The sequence below is a fragment of the Budorcas taxicolor genome, chromosome 3 (genome assembly GCF_023091745.1).
Source record: "Budorcas taxicolor isolate Tak-1 chromosome 3, Takin1.1, whole genome shotgun sequence".
NCBI lineage: Eukaryota > Metazoa > Chordata > Mammalia > Artiodactyla > Bovidae > Budorcas > Budorcas taxicolor.
Window position 1 is genome coordinate 49,754,236 of NC_068912.1, and position 21,611 is coordinate 49,775,846.

General features: G+C 43.8%; 1 protein-coding gene across 1 annotated transcript in view; it reads left to right on the forward strand.

The window, feature by feature from the left end:
- ABCA4 (ATP binding cassette subfamily A member 4) overlaps positions 1 to 21,611 on the forward strand; it is a 145,858-nt gene that overhangs the window by 50,655 nt on the left and 73,592 nt on the right. Inside the window, exons 12-15 of the mRNA XM_052637183.1 lie at positions 10,743 to 10,948; positions 11,603 to 11,779; positions 14,022 to 14,244; positions 20,954 to 21,175. Coding sequence (XP_052493143.1) covers positions 10,743 to 10,948; positions 11,603 to 11,779; positions 14,022 to 14,244; positions 20,954 to 21,175 — 828 coding nt within the window. The remainder of the gene's footprint in view (positions 1 to 10,742; positions 10,949 to 11,602; positions 11,780 to 14,021; positions 14,245 to 20,953; positions 21,176 to 21,611) is intronic.

Below are 21,611 nucleotides of genomic sequence, written 5' to 3' on the forward strand. Positions count from 1 at the left end.
GCCCACCTTCCCAGCCTCTGCTCGTTCACACATCTTCAGTTCTGCCCCACTGGCCCTGCCACCACCCTAAAGCACACCCTGGCTTCTCATGGTGACATTCTTTGCAAATGTCTGTTTCTCTGACAATTTATTGGAGGCTCTTTGCCTAAATAAAGAAAATTTATTGGTTGACATAACCTGGAAGTTCAGGGGACCTAGGACACTGTGTCCTTCCCTCTTACCTTGCTGTTTGCCTTGGCCCAACTCTGATCTCAGCCAGATCCTCTCCACTGGGTAGTGAGTCAGCTGCTCGCAGCCCTCAGTGATCATCCTTATACCAAAATCTCTGCAGAAAGAGGGAGTGGCTTTCCCACAGCATACACAGTCCTCCTGGACAGTATTGGCCTGGCCGCTCTACCTAGCACCAGCCCCTTAGGGGACTGTGTACCACCCCGGGGTAAGGGAGGCAGCGTTAGCTTCATCTGAGTCTCATGGACTGAGCAGGGTTACTGTAAAGTGGGGGAAGGTCTTTCCCCAAAAGAAGAAACACAAGGCAGAGAAGTCCAAAAGGCTTTCCCTTCCCCATTGATTGAGTGACTATCCATTCATTTTTTGAGACTTAGCTCTCAAATGTCACTTCTGCTTCAACGCAGGGCTAGTCATTCACTCCTCTGTGCATCGCTGGCCCTCTCTTCCCATCTCTCTTAGATCTTGTTCCAGTCCGATTCGTGACAGCTATTAACATGTCTGTCTCTGGCTGATCAGCAGACTGGAGTTATCAGAGTCAGGGAACAGATCCTAGTTAGGTTCAAATTCTCAACCTCAGACTCCCAGGGAACATCTCTGTCTGGGAGCTTATTGCACCTACCAATGGGCCTCACGTCATACAGCACATTGACACAGAGAAGATGCTCAAGGAAATAGGAGAGGAAATTAAGCCAGTGGCCCCCAAGAGCAAGCCCGTCTCCCCCATACTCCGTGGTCCTAAGGATAACTGACTAGTGAGAAAAAAGCCCACCTTCATCTGTCACCACAACGTTCTTAAAGACTCCCTGCTGCTCTTGGAGCCACCAGAATTCTCCCAGTGTGTGCGCCACTTCCTCTCCAGAACCGTAGACATGTCAGCACAGGCTTCCTAGGTGGCCTTTCAGAAGGGGCCAGGCACGGCAGCAACACAACCAAAGTTCAGGTCATTCAAAGTGATTCCCACTTGTCTGAAGGCAACAGTGACCATAGGTGCTTTCTACAAAACAGATTTCTGGACACAAACCCAGATCGATTGACTCAGAATTACCAGGGAAGAGGCCTAGTAATCTGTATTTTCACAGACCTATTAGATTGGTGGGGCCTCGGGGTCCCCTCATACAATTACTCAGTTGCTATTTTCTTCTTGCAATGCCTCTGCCAGCTAAGCCCCCATTCCTGGCCATGCCCACCCCCATCTGCCACTGTGGTTATAATATAGGCAGGATTTTTGGATGGGTTATGGACAGAGGCACTCTATTCGTTTATTCTTGCTGAATGGAGTTCATTGGGTCTCACAGTGTTTTTTGTGAGGTCCTATCAGAATACCTCTTATCTTTTGTTTAACTTGATATTTGCATAGTGATGTAAAGGGCTTGTTTTCTTGAAAGATCAGTTTTTCCACATATCTTGTGCTTAATATAGTACCAGATACCAAATAGATACTTAATATATATTAGATGGTTAAGAATTTAGTTTCTAGAACCAGTCCACCTGGGTTCAAATCCCTGCTAATTGTGCCTCAATTTCTGCATCTGTAAAATGGATATATTGATACTTATCTAATAGGCTTGTTATGAGAATTAACTGGGTTAATTCTTGCAAAACACTTAAGACAGTGCCTGGTGATTAGTAAGCACTTAATATTAACTTTTTAGTAAAATACAAACAAACAAACAAGCAGAAACTACTGCTTGGGAGGAGGCGAGTGGAATTAGTGAAATTAGGCCCAGCCACTGAGCCCCTGCTGCTGGTTCTCCAGCGATTACAAAGCTGTAATCTCATCTAACACAGCCACCAGCATGTCCCCAGGACTTGCAATTCCATTAGCCCAGCCAAGTACTCCTAAGCAAAGACTAGGATAGCCACCAGTTAGTGGCCTGCCGCAGGGGTTCCTAACAGGGGTTTTGATGGTGGCAGAAACCCAGCAGGTAATTGTGCTGAGGTTTCTGATCTTCCTGCCCTCAGGGGTGGTGGGGGGAGGAAAAGTGAGGACCAGTGACCTGAAAAGAGAAGAGGAGGGTGAAGAGTAGTGAAGAAGAATCTGACCCTCGCAGTGGTCCTGGGATGTTCTGTTTTTGTCCTTGTGTTTTGGGAAGTCAGGAAGAGCCTTGGAATTGGGAAGTCTGGCAGAGCCTTGGAAACTCCCCAGTTCTTATCCTCAGGAGCAGACAAGGCATGAAAACCCCTTCACAATGGCTGCAGGACTTCTCCAGGACAGGGCAGCAAGCGTGTTCCTGCACAGGCTGTTTAAGGCTTGACTGAGTCTCTCCTCTCTTTAGTAATATGACTTTCATTAAGGAGCTTTGAGAACTTCTGGGCCAGACTCAAAGCCTACTTCCCTGCCTATTCCAAAAAAGAAAAGAAAAAAAAAAATCATTTCAGGAAAATTCAGCAAAAAATACTGTAAAACATAAATTATGTTGATCCAGATCAGCTTCCCTGGTGGCTCAGCTGGTAAAGAATCTGCCTGCAATGCAGGAGATCTGGGTTCGATCCCTGAGTTGGGAAGATCACCTGGAGAAGGGAAAGGCTCACTGCTTGGGGAAGCTTCTCACCCACCAGTGAGGATAAACACCTTGGATCTTGCTTATAAGCTGTATCCCTCTGGGAAACCTACTTTACCTGCCAAGGTTCAATTTTGTCATTTGTAAAATATAGGTAATAACACAACAGATCACACAGAATCGCTGTTGAGGATGGAGTGAAGCATGCAAGGCACTTAGAACGATGGCACTCACTCATTGCCATCGATTAGTTAAGCCTGTGTGTAAATTCTCTGCCCTTGATTCCTCACATCTTAGGTGGGGCTGGCAGTGCCCTCCTTTCCAAGTGGCTGTGAGGATGAGACTGGAGGGGGTTGGGCACCTAGCCATTTGATGCACAGCAGCTCTTGCTGTGAACCACAAGGATGTCTATCCTTGAACCACAGGCCATGTGAGGAATGTCTCTTTTTCTCATTTCATGTAAGCATTAACCAGGGATGTGAAGCCACTCTTCATATTAACCTTGTGAACTGGTTTAGAATCAGGACTGCCAGATTATTCCAGAAGGGTACAAAAGTCTACAGCATGAAAGCATATTATTTCAAGAGCCATGAACTGAATCACAAACAGCTTATGGACAATGATTTTATTTTATGTCTCATCAGTCTTTCAGAAACATAGAACTGGGTCAAGGAAGAACACAGGTCGGGGATAGGGGCGGCCTGAGTCATAGGTGGAAGGAAGGAAGGTGCGTTTGAGTCTGCTGTGACCAGCCACTGTGCTGGACAGCCCTACACGTCATCTCATGCAACACTCCTGCCTGCCCAGTGGGCATAATTGTTACCATTTTATAGAATTAAAGACCTAGTTGCCTAATACATCACAGCAGATAAGAGATGGCTTCAGAATTCTAACCCAGAACTGTCTGGCTGTGAAAAGGAAATTTTTTCTTCTACCATAGGGGCCACATTAGTAGGGAGCTCAGTAAGTTTGGATAAATTATATAATGAGTTGGATGCATGTGTCCAGCTCTTTGCAACACTATGGACCATAGCCTGCCAGGCTCCTCTGTCTGTGGGATTCTCCAGGCAAGAATACTGTAATGGGTTGCCATTTCCCCCTCCAGGGGATCTTTGTGACCCAGGGATCGAACTCTAGTTCTTTACCTCTAGCACCACCTGGGAAGCCCATTTAATAAATTGGATAAGGACAGTAATTATTTTGTAAAGTTCAGGATAGCAAACACTATTCTTTTTCAGTCTTTTCTGCTTGGAAATAGCTAGGTTTAGAGGCTTCCCAGGTGGCACCAGTGGTTAAAGAACTCACCTGCCAGGGGTCGAACCTGGGTCGAACCTCTTTACCGACCAAGCTACCAAGGCCTTCATAGTGGTAGTATCTCAGAGAGCTGCTACAGTTCAATCTAACGGAGAAGAAACAAGTTGCGCAAATCCAAAATGTCACAAATCCTCTAAGCACTGTCAGTTATCCTCCAACTGTCTCTGAAATCCCCCTTCCTCACTCTCTGCATGTACGGCCTCTGTTTTCAGGGACCAGTACCAACAACTCTCCTAGCTGGTTTCTGGGCCTCTGGTCTCTTGCTGCTTCTGTTCAGCTCCCACACTGCCCAGTGAGATTTTGCTGAAACTCATCTTTCCCTCACTTACTGGTTCTGTGATTTCAGGCAATATTGTTCCCCTGCCTGCTGAAAATAAGGATGGTAAGTGAAGTTTCAGCTAGGGCAGCATTTACCAATGTGGCTGGACTGGGTATTTGTGATTGGAATATGCTTTCAGCAGTCAGTGCCCGGCTCTGTTGCTTATTAAATATTTTAAGTATGATAACACTCACCTCCCAAAGTTGTTGGAATGATTAAACAAGAAAGCTTTGAGAGCTAAAGTGCCCTGCAGTCAGCCAGACTGTTCTCTTTCCTTGAACCCAGCTACACAGGAAGCATCACCTGGGGGCTTTGCTGGAGTGTGAGTCTTCATGCTCCAACGTGACCTTTTTATTTGTTTCATTATTGTATTTATTTTAGAAACAGACATTTTTAAACAGCTGTGCATTTCCTCTCCCTTTGTTTTCCAGTCATGGTGCATTTCCGCACTTCTTACAGTTGAACATTTCAGAGGTCTGTTCATGGTGCCCAGTGTGTTAGATAAAATTTATTGCAGCGCCTTTGGCCTGTACTTCACCATCCCAACCAACACAAACAGCCCAAAGCTATTTTATCCAGTGGCTTTTTCCATGTGGGGAGAAACAAATCTTGAGTGTTAAGGTTTAGATCTGCCAGGAAATTCATTCTGGGATGTTTGCCCACATCCACTGGCATTTTTCAAAAGGAACCCCAGGTATCTACATTAACACCAGCAGGACCACTTGAGGCATTCGTCAGCCACTTTGTTCTCGGCCTGAGTGTGGAAGTTAAAGATGTAAGAGACAGGGTTGTAGAGCCAGCGTCTCTAAGGGTACAGTGCTTTTCTTATCCCTGAAGATTTATCCCTCACACGTCCTGAACGTGTTAGTCATAAAAGGTCAGCACAGAGTACCAGTCCCCTTTGATTATCAAGTTCAAGCCAAGAGAATGATTCTTTCTTTCTTTGCCTCTACTGGATATAGTTTTCCACTTAAGAGATAATTTAATTTATTTATTACTTAATGTGTTTGAATTAGCATTGGAGGGGTCACAGTAGAAGAAGGAAGCCGGCTGCTACTGCAGCTTCTTCTCCCAAGGTGGTGTTTGACTTAGCTGTATAAACAAATGACTGCATTCTCCAGAGGTCCTGAACACAGCTGTCTGCCCTGGAGAGGGCCACACCTCTTCCGGCAGGGTGAACTCTGCTTCCTGCTGAGAATCAGCAAAACAACCAACAAGGAATGGTAGGAATTGTGTAGACTTCAAATGGCAATGACCCTGCCACCCAGATTTTGGCCACAGCAGTTGGAAGCTGAATGAGACAAGGAAACCTCTTCTCTTGCTTTACTGCCCTTGGCCATCACAGGGCATTCTAAAAATTCTCTTTGAGATTCTCAACTCTGGTTGCAAAATTTGTCTAGACTATAGCCATGAGACCCTGGAGACACTGTCTTTTTAATTAGTAAAGATGCCCTTTGAATTTTTTCCTAGTCGTGATGCTATCTTTCTGCTGAGCCTCTCTCACTAGCCAGTTCTTATCTACCTACAATATTCTTCCCAACATCCATGATCACACTGTTTCTCTCTGTTTAGAACCAAAGAGCTTTTATAAACAGACTCTGTGGCTTCAGTCTCATTGGAATCTACTATGTTTTAACTTACAAGCCAACCAGACCAGACCAGATGTGTCAAAATTTATGACCTTGGTTAAGGGTGTAGTCATTCACCATTGCTTCCCAAACACACTCATGCAACTACTCACATGAGTATATATGTTCATTAGTCAAGATCTTAACTTCAGGGACCCAGAGTAAGTACCAGTAGGGAATGAGGTCACTTGCTGTGAGGCAGGTGGCCTCCCCATGAGAATGCAAGGATGCATTATGAATCATACCTCGGGGTATGACCTAGGGACCTCTGACTCATGTCCAAACCAGCTTCCACAGCTGCTCTGCCTTGACCTCTGGATTAGTTTCATAAGACCTTCCTCTGGATAGAGTTGTCTGACTTTCAACTAATGGCCAATGAGCAAGCTAGTGAACACCAGTGGTTTAGGATCCATCCCACCGCCACCCCTGTTGCCCAGGTGGAAGCTTTGGCTTCTGTTCATAGCATACTTCTAACCAGATGGGGTGCTGCAGATAACTTTGGGATGGATTGTGTTCCCAGCCATATTGTTTTTTTTAAATAACTGTCTTCTTTCCTAGACAGACAGCTATTATAAATGGCTGGGCTTAAATGCCACTAGACTCTTTTAACTTTGAAGATATTTTGCCAAAACAGTGATTAAAATGGTATTGATCAAGTCCTCATTATTTGTGAAATAGTTTAGTATCCTACAGGCTTCCCTAGTGGCTCAGACAGTAAAGAATCTGCCTATAATGCAGGAGACCTGGGTTCGATTCCTGGGTCAGAAAGATCCGCTGGAGAATGGAATGGCAACCAACTCCAGTATTCTTGCCTGGAGAATCCCATGGACAGAGTAGCCTGGTGGGCTACAGCCATGGGGTCATACAGAGTCAGGCACGATTGAACAACTAACACTCACTCTTAGGATCCTACATAGTTAAAACACAGGTTCTTTCCAGAGGAAGTTTACTTGTTTGCCTCATAAGAGAGCTTGGAGTGATCTTCATAAAGTGGTTGGGAGGATTCGAGGGGTTAATACAAGCAAAGCCCTTGGACCAGTTTTGGGTACCTAGTAAGCCTTCATTAAGCATCAACTGTTATTCTTACCAGAAGGCAGTGGTTGGCCCTTCCCAAACACACTCATGTGATCCTTAGAACATACCTATAAGGTAGGCACATCTCCATTTTGCAAATAGAGAAAGAGAGGCCACATGGTTAGCAAACAGCAAAGTAGGGATGGCATTCAAACACTACCCTGTACCATCTTTCTAGAGATGATAATTTAAGTTTGAAAGTGGGTCAAATGTTTCAGAGTAAAAATGAGTGAGAACCATTTAGGTTTTGTTTTTCCAGAGAGTATCAGAGTACCAATCTAGAGAGACACAGCAGGAAACATGACTGCGAATCAGCTGCCTGATAAAACAGCCAGGATGGAGCCCAGGTCATGGCTGAACTGAACAATATCACTGAAAAACCAGCACTACTCTACTCTACTATAGATTTCCCTTTAAGACATGAAAGGAGAATTCAAAGAGCATGGGTTAGATTGCTCAGAAAGTCATGTTATTAAAATGTATTTGTTTTTATTGGGTTTTTTTGCTTTAATGAGAGTTATACTCTTGTTAACATTATACCAAAAATTCACCTTTCACTAATTTCTCCCAGTTTATCATCTGATTTCAGGTGCATAGGATTATGTTCAAAACTCACAGTAGTAAGGTTATATTTCTTGCAGCATTTGGGACTTCTAAATTTAACTCAATTCAGTATACACTTATTAAGCCCCTTTCATGAGGAAATACTGTTACAGAGACTTAGTAAACAAGACATGGCCCCTGACCTCCGGAAATTTACTATCTTTAGAGCTGTGCTAACAATACAGTAACCAGCAGTCACATGTGACTATTTAAATTTAAATAAAGTGAAAAGGCCAGTGCCTCAGATGCATTAGCTTCATTTCAAGTGCAAAATAGCAATGTGTGCTTCCTGGCTACCATGTTGGACAGGGCAGAAGTAGAACATTTCCATTGTTGTGGAAAGTTCTGCTGGACAGTGCTGGTCTATTGACCAGAAGCAAGAGATCTTGTTCAGGAATTCCGTTCTCCCACTTTGCGGCTGCTCTTAGAGGAATGTGAAGGACCAACACCACCCTTCAGGCTTAACAGATGAAGACATGGATCTATATTCTGCTTCTGACCCATATTGACCTTAGACAAGGACCTTTGCCCATCGGATACCAGTTGCCTCATCAGTAAAGCAAAGACATCAGACCATAAGACCTCTATGACTCCTCTGTCCAAGTGCCTTGTGATGCTATGAGGGAATTGATAGACTATTCTCTGTGTGTGTGTCACAGCTACAAGACACTGCAAAGAATTCCCATCTCCCCAATAATATTCTTTTTTATTTTGGAAGTTTAATTTCAAGTTCAATCTATTTGTCAATACTAAAACTCTATATATGCAGTCCTAAACTTGACAAACTGATTTTTTTTTTAAGGGAGATATTATTATTTTAAAATAGATAAGTAATAGCTATGCTCTATTTTCTTTTTATCTTTTTATTTTGTATTGGGTTATCCCTGTAGCTCAGATGGTAAAGAATCTGCCTGCAATGCAGGAGACCTGGGTTCAATCCCTGGGTCAGGAAGATCCTCTGGAGAAGGGCATGGCAACCCACTCCACTATTCTTGCCTGGAGAATCCCATGGACAGAAGAATCTGGTGGATTACAGTCCATAGGTTCACAAAGAGTCAGACATGACTGAGTGACTAACACACACATAGGTGATTAACAATGTTGTGATAGTTTCAGGTGAACAGCAAAGGGACTCAGCCATACATATATGTGTATCCATTCTCCTCCTAACCCTCCCCCATCCAAGCATGCTCTCTTACTTTATGAGACAATCGTAGCACATGGAAGCCCGTAGATTGGGCTGTACCAGTGGCTCCTGGTGTGGGAAGAAGTCTGGACCTAGAGTTGAAAAATGGGGAGAGAATCCAGACTCTGCCACCATCTAGCTATGTGACCTCTATCAGGTCTCCTCAATAAAACTAGGGTTCCAGGTCACTCACGAGGCTCTGTGGGAGAGTTAATGTGTTCCTTTAAGCCTGTGTTACATCAACAGCCTTCTAACCAGGCTTCCAGCTTCCCCTTCCCACCACCAGTGTACTTTGAGAAACATCATCTAATCTCATATGTCAGACCTCTGCTTAGAGCCCCACAGTGGTTTCTTGTGGCTTTTTAGAGTTTTGCCAGGAAAACTCCTGACTTTAGCATGGAAAGCCCTGCATCCCATGAAACCTCTCAGTTGGCCAATCACCCTGCAAACCCAGCAGAGCAACTGACCTGGTTGCCACCTGCCTTTTTAGTATACACCTCTCACCATTCACGTCTGCTCACCTACATTCTTCTCTATAACCTAGGACAACCTGGGTGTGGGCGTTTGACAAAATACTGATGCTTTGGTCCTGCCTCTTGAGAATCTGACTTCATTGTTTGGAGAGGAACTTGAGTATAGTTGTCTTTTAAAATCTCCATAGTGGTTTGAAAGCACCAGAGAAAGGGATCTCTATTCTGTTCTCACAGGTCTGCAGAAATCCTGTGAGCGATTCCCCATGCCTGAGCTGACCTTTCCCTTGCTTTCTTCCCTTGGCTAATTCCTGCTTATTCTCATCCTACTTAAGAGTCTCTTCCTCCAGGCAGCCCTCCAGGACCCCCTCCAGGTAGATAGCCTCATTCCACCACTGGGCTGCTTGACTACCCCAGGCTTGCTTTCACCAGAACCTGCATTCTGACTGTTGGCTTACACCAACTCTTTCCCTCATTAGGTCTGGAGTTTCTTTCAGGAAGAGATTTTATCTTTCTTCCTTGTATCCCTGGAGCCAAACAGGCTCTGGCACTTTGCAGGCTCTCAGTAAGTATTCCGTGAACAGATTAATCAAAGCAAGGCCAGCTGACCTCTTGTGAGTTACATACTAAGAAAGAAACATCGCACAATAACCCCAGTGTATTATAGAAACAGGAGATTAAGGAAAAAACACACCCAAGTACAGTACAGCACTTTAACAAATCTATAAAAGTGGACAACACCCAATATTCAAATTAAAAGAAATTCTTAGTTCTGCTCTTTTCTAGATAATGATTTTTTTTCTCTTCCAGGGGGAGAAAAGAAAAAGACAGGTTAGGAGATCTTCTCTATCCTCATTACCTGTCATAAAATTATAACTGGAAATGATTTCTCTGATGAAATCCCTTTGGTTTTCTGTTATTTTCTCTCTTCCTCCTCATTCTTCCCTCAGCTGGCCATCGTTGTGTGTTTGCAGAGAGGCAGGAAGGTTCACCGCTGGGACTGTTTCTGTCTCCCTTTAAAACTCTTTTATCGGCGGGCTTTCTGATCTTCAAAGCAGCTTGTATCTGATGTGACCCCACTCCCTAGACTCCATGTACTGGGGAGTGAGAGCTGGGAGTATTTTTGTCATTTTGATGACTTGCATGTTTGGACAGCCTTGGACAGCCCAATTGTGCAGTCCTTACTAAATCTGCAGGGATGAGAGCAAGTCAGTGTTTCTAAGCTCCCTTTCACCCCTAAATCTACACACATTGAAAACTTGACACCAGAGCCCAGAGTTAAGCAAACAGCAAGTTTATAAGTCTTCTTGCTTTTGACCCACCCACTGGGGCAGCAGCCCTGATCCTCTGCGCTGTTTTGCCGTTGAGTCTTCGTGGTTGGTTGTTCCTCAGACTCTCAACCTTTGTGATTATCCACAGTGCTTGATCCTGGATAAGTTTGAAAGCTATGATGATGAATTTCAACTCACTCAGCGAGCCCTGTCCCTGCTGGAGGAAAATAGGTTCTGGGCTGGAGTGGTGTTTCCGGACATGCACCCCTGGACCAGTTCCTTACCGCCCCATGTGAAGTACAAGATCCGAATGGACATAGATGTGGTGGAGAAAACCAATAAGATCAAAGACAGGTGATGCTTCAGGAGATCTCGGAAGGCCCTGGCAATCCCCAGTGATGTATGAGGCAAGGAAAGGGGGCTCCTGTGGGCTCAGGCCACTCATCTCCTCCTGAGACAGAAGGGTCACTTGGAAAGGCGCAGAAAAGCATTTGATATCAAAGAACTAAGCTAGACAGTTGACCCTGCTAGTTGGTGGGACCAGGCAAATTCAGCTACATGTGTTTACTTCCTCACCTCAGCACTTGTCCTTGGCTGGCCTTCGATCAATTTGGAGATGAAAATCTCTAGGTATTGGGTTATCTTCACAGAGATCCTGCAAATGAGGTTTCACCAGAGTCACTGGGAAATTACATTTGTTACAGAGTAAGGGATTGAAACTGGGCTCAGCCTATACATCAGTAAAAATTAAGTTAAATCAGAGGAAGAAAGATAATTTGTAAAGCTCAAAATAGAGTCCTTGAATGAAAGCCATTACAAAGCATGCTGAGGCTAATATTCATCACTGAGATTTAAACTTTGACCTAGAAAACAGAATCAGAGAATGTGGAAAAGTTCCGGAGAGAGTTTCAGGAGAGTGAATGCCAAGTCCCCTCGTGCTGATAACAAGTGAGTTGTCCTGTCCGTCCGCATCCACATCCCATGTCCCTCTCTCTGGTTTCTTCTCAGGTACTGGGATTCCGGCCCCAGAGCTGATCCTGTGGAAGACTTCCGATACATCTGGGGAGGGTTTGCCTATCTGCAGGACATGGTTGAACAGGGGATCACAAGGAGTCAGGCCCGGGAGGAGGTTCCAGTTGGAATCTATCTCCAGCAGATGCCTTACCCCTGCTTCGTGGATGACTCGTGAGTCGGAGGTCCCAGGCCCCCTCCAGGACAAGCTAATCAGGTTTCTGGGGTGGGATGAAGGGGAGGTGCTCCCCAGGCTTCAATCTCTTTGGAGAAAAATCTCTTTGGCTCCTGGGGCCATCTCAGGGAGAATGCCCTGCCCCCTCAGCTGCAGGCAGAGCCAGATGGGTAAGTAAAGTGGGAGAAAGGAGTTGGTGTTATGGGTAGAAAAGGGAAGGTGAAAATTAAAGCAGAGAAAGTGAGGTTGGGGGAGGGAACACAGGCTTGTAAAATTTCCACTATGTAATATGTTTGGTATGTGAAAGAGTTCAGGTCAGAGTGTTTGGCCAGTGATTGCCAAAACAGCAAATTAGGATTCTGCATCACAAGTAGGTCCGGTTCCTAGGAGCCTTGGAATAATGCAGCTCCTTCCCTAATTAACATTCCCATGATGTGTGCTTCATGAGAAGGGAAGGGGGTGTTGGATGAGCTTGGACCCCCTTTCTTGTCCACCCCCACCCCCAAGCCTGTACTTTTGCTGGCCATTAGCAAGACATGCAAGTATCCTACTGTTTTCTGAACATGCATTTGGAGGTGGAGAGGTAGAGGGAGGGACAAAGAGGGAGAAGGGGCTGGGAGGGCTCATTTACTGTGGTGGGTGGGGCAGAAATGTCCCAGCACGGGAGCAGAGATCTGCAATTGGCTTAGGGATTCAACTCCTAGGGAAAAAAACTGGCAAGTTCACCATAGTGTATATGTGGGTCTGTGGGGTTCAGGGAGGAGAAAAATGTGCACAGCCTAAAGAAAAAAAGAGTCAAATTGCTAGCTGGCCAGAATTGTAAAAATAAAACCCTGTATGGGTGTAACACCTTAGTCCAATCAGTTCTTCTTGCTCAGCTCTGTAAAAGACTGAAAGAGCTAACAGGGGCTGTTTCACAGTCAGTTTAGGGTTGGACAATAGGCAGAAATGGGAAATGGAACCAGAAGCAAAAGCCCAGTTCCACTTTAAAGATCAGAATAGGAGTGAGTGGCAGGGAACTGAGGTAGACAGTGAGGAGGCAGGAATTCTGGCCATTCAATGTGGGAGAGCCCTCTGGTGGCAGGTCCCAGAAGGGCAGACTTTATGAATGTATGATTCACTTCCTAGGGCCATCTCAGTGAAACTCTCCCACCGGGGAATTGGGCCCTTACTGTGTTACCCAGCAGTTTTCAATAGATAATAACCTCAAGGGCTTTACTAGCAAGGTCAAGTGTATAGAAAACATATGTAAAGTTCACACTGGAGTAATTCCAGAATACTAAATTTGCCCTGTTTGCCGGAATGAATATCCATGAATTGTCCTCCATGAGTATAGGCTGGTGGAATCGGTGACCATTGAATCCCTGATTGATTTGTCAGTGGGGCAGTTGCCTTCTAAAAGTGCCACAGTGATTAGGTATCTTGTGCCTCTTCCTGTATGACTGAGGTTTGATCCTCCAGGGTAGGCACTGCTTCACTGGCCGAACCCTTGTGGATTCAATTAATGATCTCACCACAACCAGTTCCCTTGGTCCACCTTCTTGGACCTCAACATCAGTTAGCATGAATCTCTTCCAGTCACATCCTGTATTATCAGTCCTTTCCTGGAATGATCTTATAAGAAGCTATATAACATATATAGTATGATTTAATTTACATGTTTTATGTATAGCGAGAACTCATCTGTACTAACCAAAAAGCTAACTGAGATCTTATAAAGAATGCTGTGTAATATACATATACTGTGTAATATACATAGTACAATTTTATTTACACATTTTACTCACAGAGTTTTCATCAGGGCTAACCAAAAGGCTACCAACTTGCTCTAAGGAAAAAAAGTAATCCTTTGGGGCTACCCTAGTGACTCAGACGGTAAAGAATCCACCTGCCAATGCAGGAGACCCAGATTCAATCCCTGGGTCGGGAAGATCCCCTGGAGGAGGAAATGGCAACCCACTCTAATATTCTTGCCTGGAAAATCCCATGGACAGAGGACCCTGGTGGGCTACAGTCCATGGGGTTGCAAAGAATCAGACACAACTGAACAACTAACATATAATTCGGAAAGGGACACAGGGCAATATATTAAAAGATTCAAGTCCATTGAATGCCCAGTGGAGAATTTTCTGCCTTTTCCCTCCACCTGGGCTTCATTCTCAATACATTACTTCATTACTCAAACATTTACTCCACCAGGTTCAGGACAATTACTATTCTGCTTCTCTCCTCTTGCTTTAGTTTTATGATCATCCTGAACCGCTGTTTCCCTATCTTCATGGTGCTGGCCTGGATCTACTCTGTCTCCATGACTGTAAAGAGCATTGTCTTGGAGAAGGAGTTGAGACTGAAGGAAACCTTGAAAAATCAGGGTGTCTCCAACAGGGTGATTTGGTGTACCTGGTTCCTGGACAGCTTCTCTATCATGTCAATGAGCATCTGCCTGCTGACGATATTCATCATGGTAAGCCAGATGGAGAAGGTCCAGAAAACCTTGAATAGTTTTGTTCCTCTTACTTTCCTTCCTGTTAATGAACTTGTACCTAGATTAGTCATCTCACCAACAATGATAGCATGACATGTAGCTGTCTTTCCATTTAGGCCAAGGTGGAAGACAGAGAGACAAATTCTTCCCCAAGAAGCCGATGTATCCGAGCATCTTCCCTGCCCCCACTTCCTGCCTGGGGAGCCACAAGCTATTAATAGATAGATTATCCCACCCCATTACATGAACTATCTGGAAAAGCTGCTGTTAGCAGATCCCAGACTCTGCTAACTGGGTGGTTGTATGTGCAAAGGGTTCTATCTTGTCAAATACAGAAGAAATGAATCTAAGGAGTGTTTTCTTGGGATTACTGTACCAACCGCTAGCTGGAGTGGGGATGTGGAGAGCCTTTTCAGCATATTAGGAGAGGAGATCTGGACTGTTTATTAATAACCATTGTGGTCACTCCATTCATTGCTTGACCAAAGGACATTCTGATGCCTACAAAATCTTGGATAGAATTTGGAGTCCATCCTTTCTCAGTGACGGATATTTTATCAGTGCAGACAGCATGCATAGGTCATTGTCCACAAATTTACAGCTCCCATGCAAGCTAAACTTATATATAAAACTTTATTTCATAATACCCTTTTGTGCTTCATGTTTAACTCCTCCACAATAGATGACCTTTTGTACTTGTTAAGTGATGGGACATTAAATTTAGGTAGTTTTTTACATTTATTTGTTGGGATTTAGTATCAGGCTTAGACTTCAGGCTTTGCAAGCTCCTGATAACTTGTTGTGCCTCTTTGCCATCATGCTATTAAGAGCTCCTTGCACTAAGCAATATGTATGCTGATGCATAGGCTCTGGCTAAGCATGTCCCTTGTTTTGCTGGACCATACCTGGTGGCTACTTGATCCAAGAATGTTCCATCACATATCCTGGCCAACCAGCACATATCCAGTTAAACCAAATCCTGTCCCTTCTCTTTGCAGTAAAATGTACTAAGTCTGAATGGTTTTGGTGTAAGTGTTGCATTGAGATTCATTGAACAGTGGCTTTAGCCAAACCCTGGGCTAGAGCCCTATCAAAACCAATGCTGATTTTGAAGTCAGCCTGCTCAGTCTGACCAGACCCAGATGTAGCATTAAGTACCCAATGGGTCCTGGAGTTCCACGGAGAGGAGGGGAGAAGCTGAGTAACTTGTCTTCCTCTAGGAATCTTTGTTCCTTCCCACCCTTCAGTCTACTCTTTTCCTCACTACTAAGACATTTAGTGTCCTCGGAATCAAAAGAATCAAAATACATGAGCATCTGACTCATGCAAAATGCGTAAACATGCATGACACCTTGTAATGGCCCTGAGACTTGTTGCTGATAAGTGGCATTGAGATTTGCCTCCCTAAGAATGGGCATTAGGACTTCAAAGCTTTTAGGACGTGAGGTAAAGAATGTTTATGAAGACTTTCTTGTACAAAGGGGTTTCTCCTTGTGGGAACCAGGACATTGTTCCAGTGATGGCGGAAACAGAGCTTTCCACAACAAAATAGGATTTTCCTTTGAATGACGTTCTCATCTTTCCCCTGTCCTTACTTCCCACCTCAACTATGCAGGAAAGAAGCTGGAAGCTGGGACAATGGAAGGCTTCCATTGTTACTCAAGCTATTAAAACAAAAAAGAAAAGTGGTCATAAGAAAAAGCCAAGGCCAACCACTTTCATCTCTGTCTTAAGTCAATGAGAAATTATATAGCCTAGAAGTTTGAAGGACCTTACTTTGATCTGAGATAAGAAATTGATTTCGTTCTTTTGTGATTAACAACCATCTTAAAGGTCTTCCAGCCAAAAGCCACCTGTTCAGTCAGGGACTTGCTTTTATTGAGTGGCATGGCATTAAGGATAAGGAGAGCGATTTCCAGGGTAATGTGGAGAGCTCTTTCATACAAAATCAGGCCTCTGAGTCTTAATCATGAGTTTATTTAGATTTCTTCAAAGTTTGCTTTTAGTTAAAAGCATGGCTCTTTTCCACCTCCTTTGCCATTTGTTTTATTCCATTTTTCAATCTGTTCTGTCAGTGCCCAGCAGGCACGACAGCATGAAGGAAGAAGAAATGGTAGCAATAGGAGGTAAGTGGCACATGTTTTTTTGTATTCAGATCTTACATGCTCATTACAGATATTGCTCTAGAGGAGAAAATGGCAACCCACTCTGTTATTCTTGCCTTGAAAATTCCATGGACAGAGGAGCCTGGTGGAGCATGGGGTCACAAAGAGTTGGACATGACTGAGTACACACATCAGTTTCAGTTCAGTCACTCTGTCGTGTCCAACTCTTTGCGACCCTGTGAATTGCAGCATGCTAGGCCTCCCTGTCCATCACCAACTCCCGGAGTTCACCCAAACTCATGTCCATTGAATCGGTGATGCCATCCAACCATCTCATCCTCTGTCATTGCCTTCTCCTCCTGCCTTCAATCTTTCCCAACATCAGGATCTTTTCAAATGAGTCAACTCTTCGCATCAGGTAGCCAAAATATTGGACTTTCAGCTTCAACATCAACCTTCCAATGAATAGCTAGGACTGATCTCATTTAGGATGGACTGGTTAGATCTCCTTGCAGTCCAAGGGACTCTCAAGAGTCTTCTCCAACACCACACTTCAAAAGCATCAATTCTTCTGCACTCAGCTTTCTTTACAGTCCAACTCTCACATCTAAACATGACTCCTGGAAAAACCATAGCCTTGACTAGATGGACCTTTGTTGGCAAAGTAATGTCTCTGCTTTTGAATATGCTGTCTAGGTTGATCATAACTTTCCTTCCAAGGAGTAAGCATCTTTTAATTTCATGCCTTCAATCACCATCTGCAGTGATTTTGGAGTTCCCCAAAATAAGGTCAGCCACTGTTTCCACTGATTCCCCATCTATTTGCCATGAAGTGATGGGACTGGATGCTATGATCTTAGTTTTCTGAATTGTTGAACTTTAAGCCAACTTTTCCACTCTCCTTTCATTTTCATCAAGAGGCTTTTTAGTTCCTTTTCACTTTCTGCCATAAGGGTGGTGTCATCTGCATATCTGAGGTTATTGATATTTCTCCTGGCAATCTTGATTCCAGCTTGTGCTTCTTCCAACCCAGTGTTTCTCATGATGTACTCTGCATAGAAGTTAAATAAGCAGGGTGACAACATACAGCCTTGACGTACTCCTTTTCCTATTTGGAACCAGTCTGTTATTCCATGTCCAGTTCTAACTATTGCTTCCTGACCTGCATACAGGTTTCTCAAGAGGCAGGTCAGGTGGTCTGGTATTCCCATCTCTTTCAGAATTTTCCACAGTTTATTGTGATCCACACAGTCAAAGGCTTTGGCATAGTCAATAAAGCAGAAATAGATGTTTTTCTGGAACTCTCTTGCTTTTTTGATGATCCAGCAGATGTTGACAACTTGATCTCTGTTTCCTCTGCCTTTTCTAAAACCAGCTTGAACATCTGGAAGTTCATGGTTCATGTATTGCTAAAGCCTGGCTCGGAGAATTTTGAGAATTACTTTACTAGTGTGTGAGATGAGTACAATTGTGCGGTAGTTTGAGCATTCTTTGTCATTGCCTTTCTTTGGGATTGGAATGAAAACTGACCTTTTCCAGTCCTGTGGCCACTGCTGAGTTTTCCAAATTTGCTGGCATAATGAGTGCAGCACTTTCACAGCATCATCTTTCAGGATTTGAAATAGCTCAACTGGAATTCCATCACCTCTACTAGCTTTGTTTGTAGTGATGCTTCCTAAGGCCCACTTGACTTCACATTCCAGAATGTCTGGCTCTAGGTGAGTGATCACACCATTGTGATTATCTGGGTCATGAAAATCTATTTTGTATAGTTGCGTGTATTCTTGCCAGAACTTCTTAATATCTTCTGCTCCTGTTAGGTCCATATCATTTCTGTCCTTTATTGAGCCCATCTTTGCATGAAATGTTCCCTTGGTATCTCTATTTTTCTTGAGGAGGTCTCTAGTCTTTCCCATTCTATTGTTTTCCTCTATTTCTTTGCATTGATCACTGAGGAAGGCTTTCTAGTCTCTCCTTGCTATTCTTTGTAACTCTTCATTCAGATACTTATAGCTTTCCTTTTCTCCTTTGCTTTTCACTTCTCTTCTTTTCACAGCTATTTGTAAGGCCTCATCAGACAGCCATTTTGCTTTTTGCATTTCTTTTCCATAGGATAATCTTGATCTCTGTCTCCTGTACAATGTCACAAACCTCCGTCCATAGTTCATCAGGCACTCTGTCTATCAGATCTAGTCCCTTAAATCTATTTCTCACTTCCACTGTATAATCATAAGGGATTTGATTTAGGCCATATCTGAATGGTCTAGTGGTTTTCCCCACTACTTCAATTTAAATCTGAGTTTGACAATAAGGAGTTCATGATCTGAGCCACAGTCAGCTCCCGGTCTTGTTTTTGCTGACTGTATAGAGCTTCTCCATCTTTGGCTGCAAAGAATATAATCAATCTGATTTCGGTGTTGACCATCTGGTGATGTCCATGTGTAGAGTCTTCTCGTGTTGTTGGAAGAGGGTGTTTGCTATGACCAGTGCATTCTCTTGGTAAAACTCTATTAGCCTTTGCCCTGCTTCATTCTGTACTCCAAGGACAAATTTGCCTGTTACTCCAGGTATTTCTTGACTTTCTACTTTTACATTCCAGTCCCCTATAATGAAAAGGACATCTTTTTTGGGTGTTAGTTCTAAAAGGTCTTATAAGTTTTCATAGAACTGTTCAACTTCAGCTTCTTTAGCATTATTGGTTGGGGCATAGGCTTGGATTACTGTGATATTGAATGGTTTGCTTTGGAAACAAACAGAGATCATTCTGTCGTTTTTGAGATTGCATCCAAGTACTGCATTTTGGACTCTTTTGTTGACTATGATGGCTACTCCATTTCTTCTAAGAGATTCCTGCCTACAGTAGAAGATATAATGGTCATCTGAGTTAAATCCACCCATTCCAGTCCATTTTAGTTTGCTGATTCCTAGAATATCGACGTTCACTCTTGCCATCTCCTGTTTGACCACTTCCAATTTGCCTTGACTCATGAACCTAACATTCCAGGTTCCTATGCAATATTGCTCTTTACAGCATCAGACTTTACTTCTATCACCAGTCACATCCACAACTGGGTGTTGTTTTTGCTTTGGCTCCATCCCTTCATTCTTTCTGGAGTTATTTCCCCACTGATCTCCAGTAGCATATTGGGCACCTACTGACCTGGGGAGTTCATCTTTCAATGTCCTATCTTTTTCATACTGTTCATGAGGTTCTCAAGGGAAGAATGCTGAAGTGGTTTGCCATTCCCTTCTCCAGTGGACCACATTCTGTCAGTACACACATACACACTCTCACACACACACACACACACACACACACACACACACAGATATTGCTACTTGGTTTCTCTTCTCTACTTAGAGAAACCCAGTGCTCTAGGGTACCACTACCAAATAATCAGAACCAATTCAAGAGGTAAAGCAATGTACCTTTATTTTCCCAAGAAAAGAATAGGACAATCTATACATGTTTGGAGTTATGTGCAAAGGGTAAAAATCCTCATAGGAGGCCTATAGCAAAAGAGAAACAAGTAGGCTTGATCAATTTGAACATCTCAATTTATCTGCTGATGTAACTAGATAGCAGCTTACTTATTAAAAATAGCTAGTTTGGTTCTATTTTCTACATAGCCAGTGACTGACCCATTAGTTAACATGAAAGGTGCTGAGTATAGTCCACAGGTTCTATGAAATGTATTTCTATAATATCATGTGCTGCAAGGATTAACCCACTCTCAAGTGATGTGGATTAACTACAGACATTTTCACCAATGTGGGAGGCAAATCTCAGAATATAAGTATAAATGATTAAGTCAACAGACGAGGTGGTGGTGATTTAGTCTCTAAGTCATGTCCAATTCTTGCGACCCCATGGACTATAGCCTGCCAGGTTCCTCTGTCCATGGGATTTTCCAGGAAAGGATACTGGAGTGGGTTGCCATTTCCCAGGACCAAAGCAAAATGTTAAAGCTTGTTGGGTGGTCTCCCACCTCCCTTTTTTGTTCCTCATCAATTCAGTATATCACAGGAACTATTGATGCTCCAAGACCCCCTTTCCAGATCTTCCTCCCTGCTCGAGGCTTCTTCCTCCACTCTTTCCTCTTCCCAAGGATTTCATTACTGAACCAGAACAATTACTCAGTACTGATAGGTAGCTTAATATGTTACCCTCCTAGGAGAAAATGAAGTAATTAGAATTAAAGGACCTCAATATATTGAGTATTAAGTGTGGAAAATTAGACAATAACAGGGCTTCCCTGGTGGCTCAGATGGTAAAGAATCTGACTGAGATTCAGAAAACTGAGGTTCGATCCCTGGATCAGGAAGATCTCCTGGAGAAGGGAATGGCTACCCACTCCATTATTCTTGTCTGGAGAATTCCATGGACAGAGGGGTGTGGTGGGCTACAGTCCATGGTATCACAAAGAGTCAGATACGACTGAGCGACTAACACACAGTGGGCTCATGGGAAAGATCCCTTTGGGGCGGAGGGCTTCTGAACACATGGAGATCACTTCCTAAATGGGGTGGGGCTCCTGGATGTGGGCGGAAATTACTGACTCAAGTGGCCACTTTGATTTCAGCATGGAAGGATCCTGCATTACAGCAATCCGTTCGTCCTCTTCCTGTTCCTGTTGGCTTTCTCCATTGCTACGATCATGCAGTGCTTCCTGCTCAGCACCTTCTTCTCCAGGGCCAGTCTGGCAGCAGCCTGTAGTGGTGTCATCTACTTCACCCTCTACCTGCCACACATTCTCTGCTTCGCTTGGCAGGACCGAATTACAGCCGACATGAAGATGGCTGTGGTAAGGGACCCTGGGCTTACACCCAGAATATGATGCATTCCATTTGCAGGGTATGTAGCAGTCTGAGAGGACTGGCTCGCCCTTTAGGGGGTCCACTTTGCCTTTGGCAGAAATGGACATAAGGATTAAAGGCACAGGTACAAAAGTGGGAGTAGTCTTCATCTTGAGCAACCTAACAGTTCCTCTTCACCAAATCTGCTTGATAAGTCTGCCCTGGGAAGTAATTGAAAATCAGCTCAGCTCATGGGTCCCTTTGTGTATCCATAAGAGGAGAACAATGGGGCCCATTTCACTCAGTTCTTTTTTTCCCCTAGCATTTGAGAAGATTCATAAGGGAGGGAGGTTCTCCCATACTATTCTGCCCAGAAAGATGTTCCCATAAATTAAAAGTTTTTGTTTCTCTGTAAAAGAACTTGAATCAGAGTATCTCTAATGT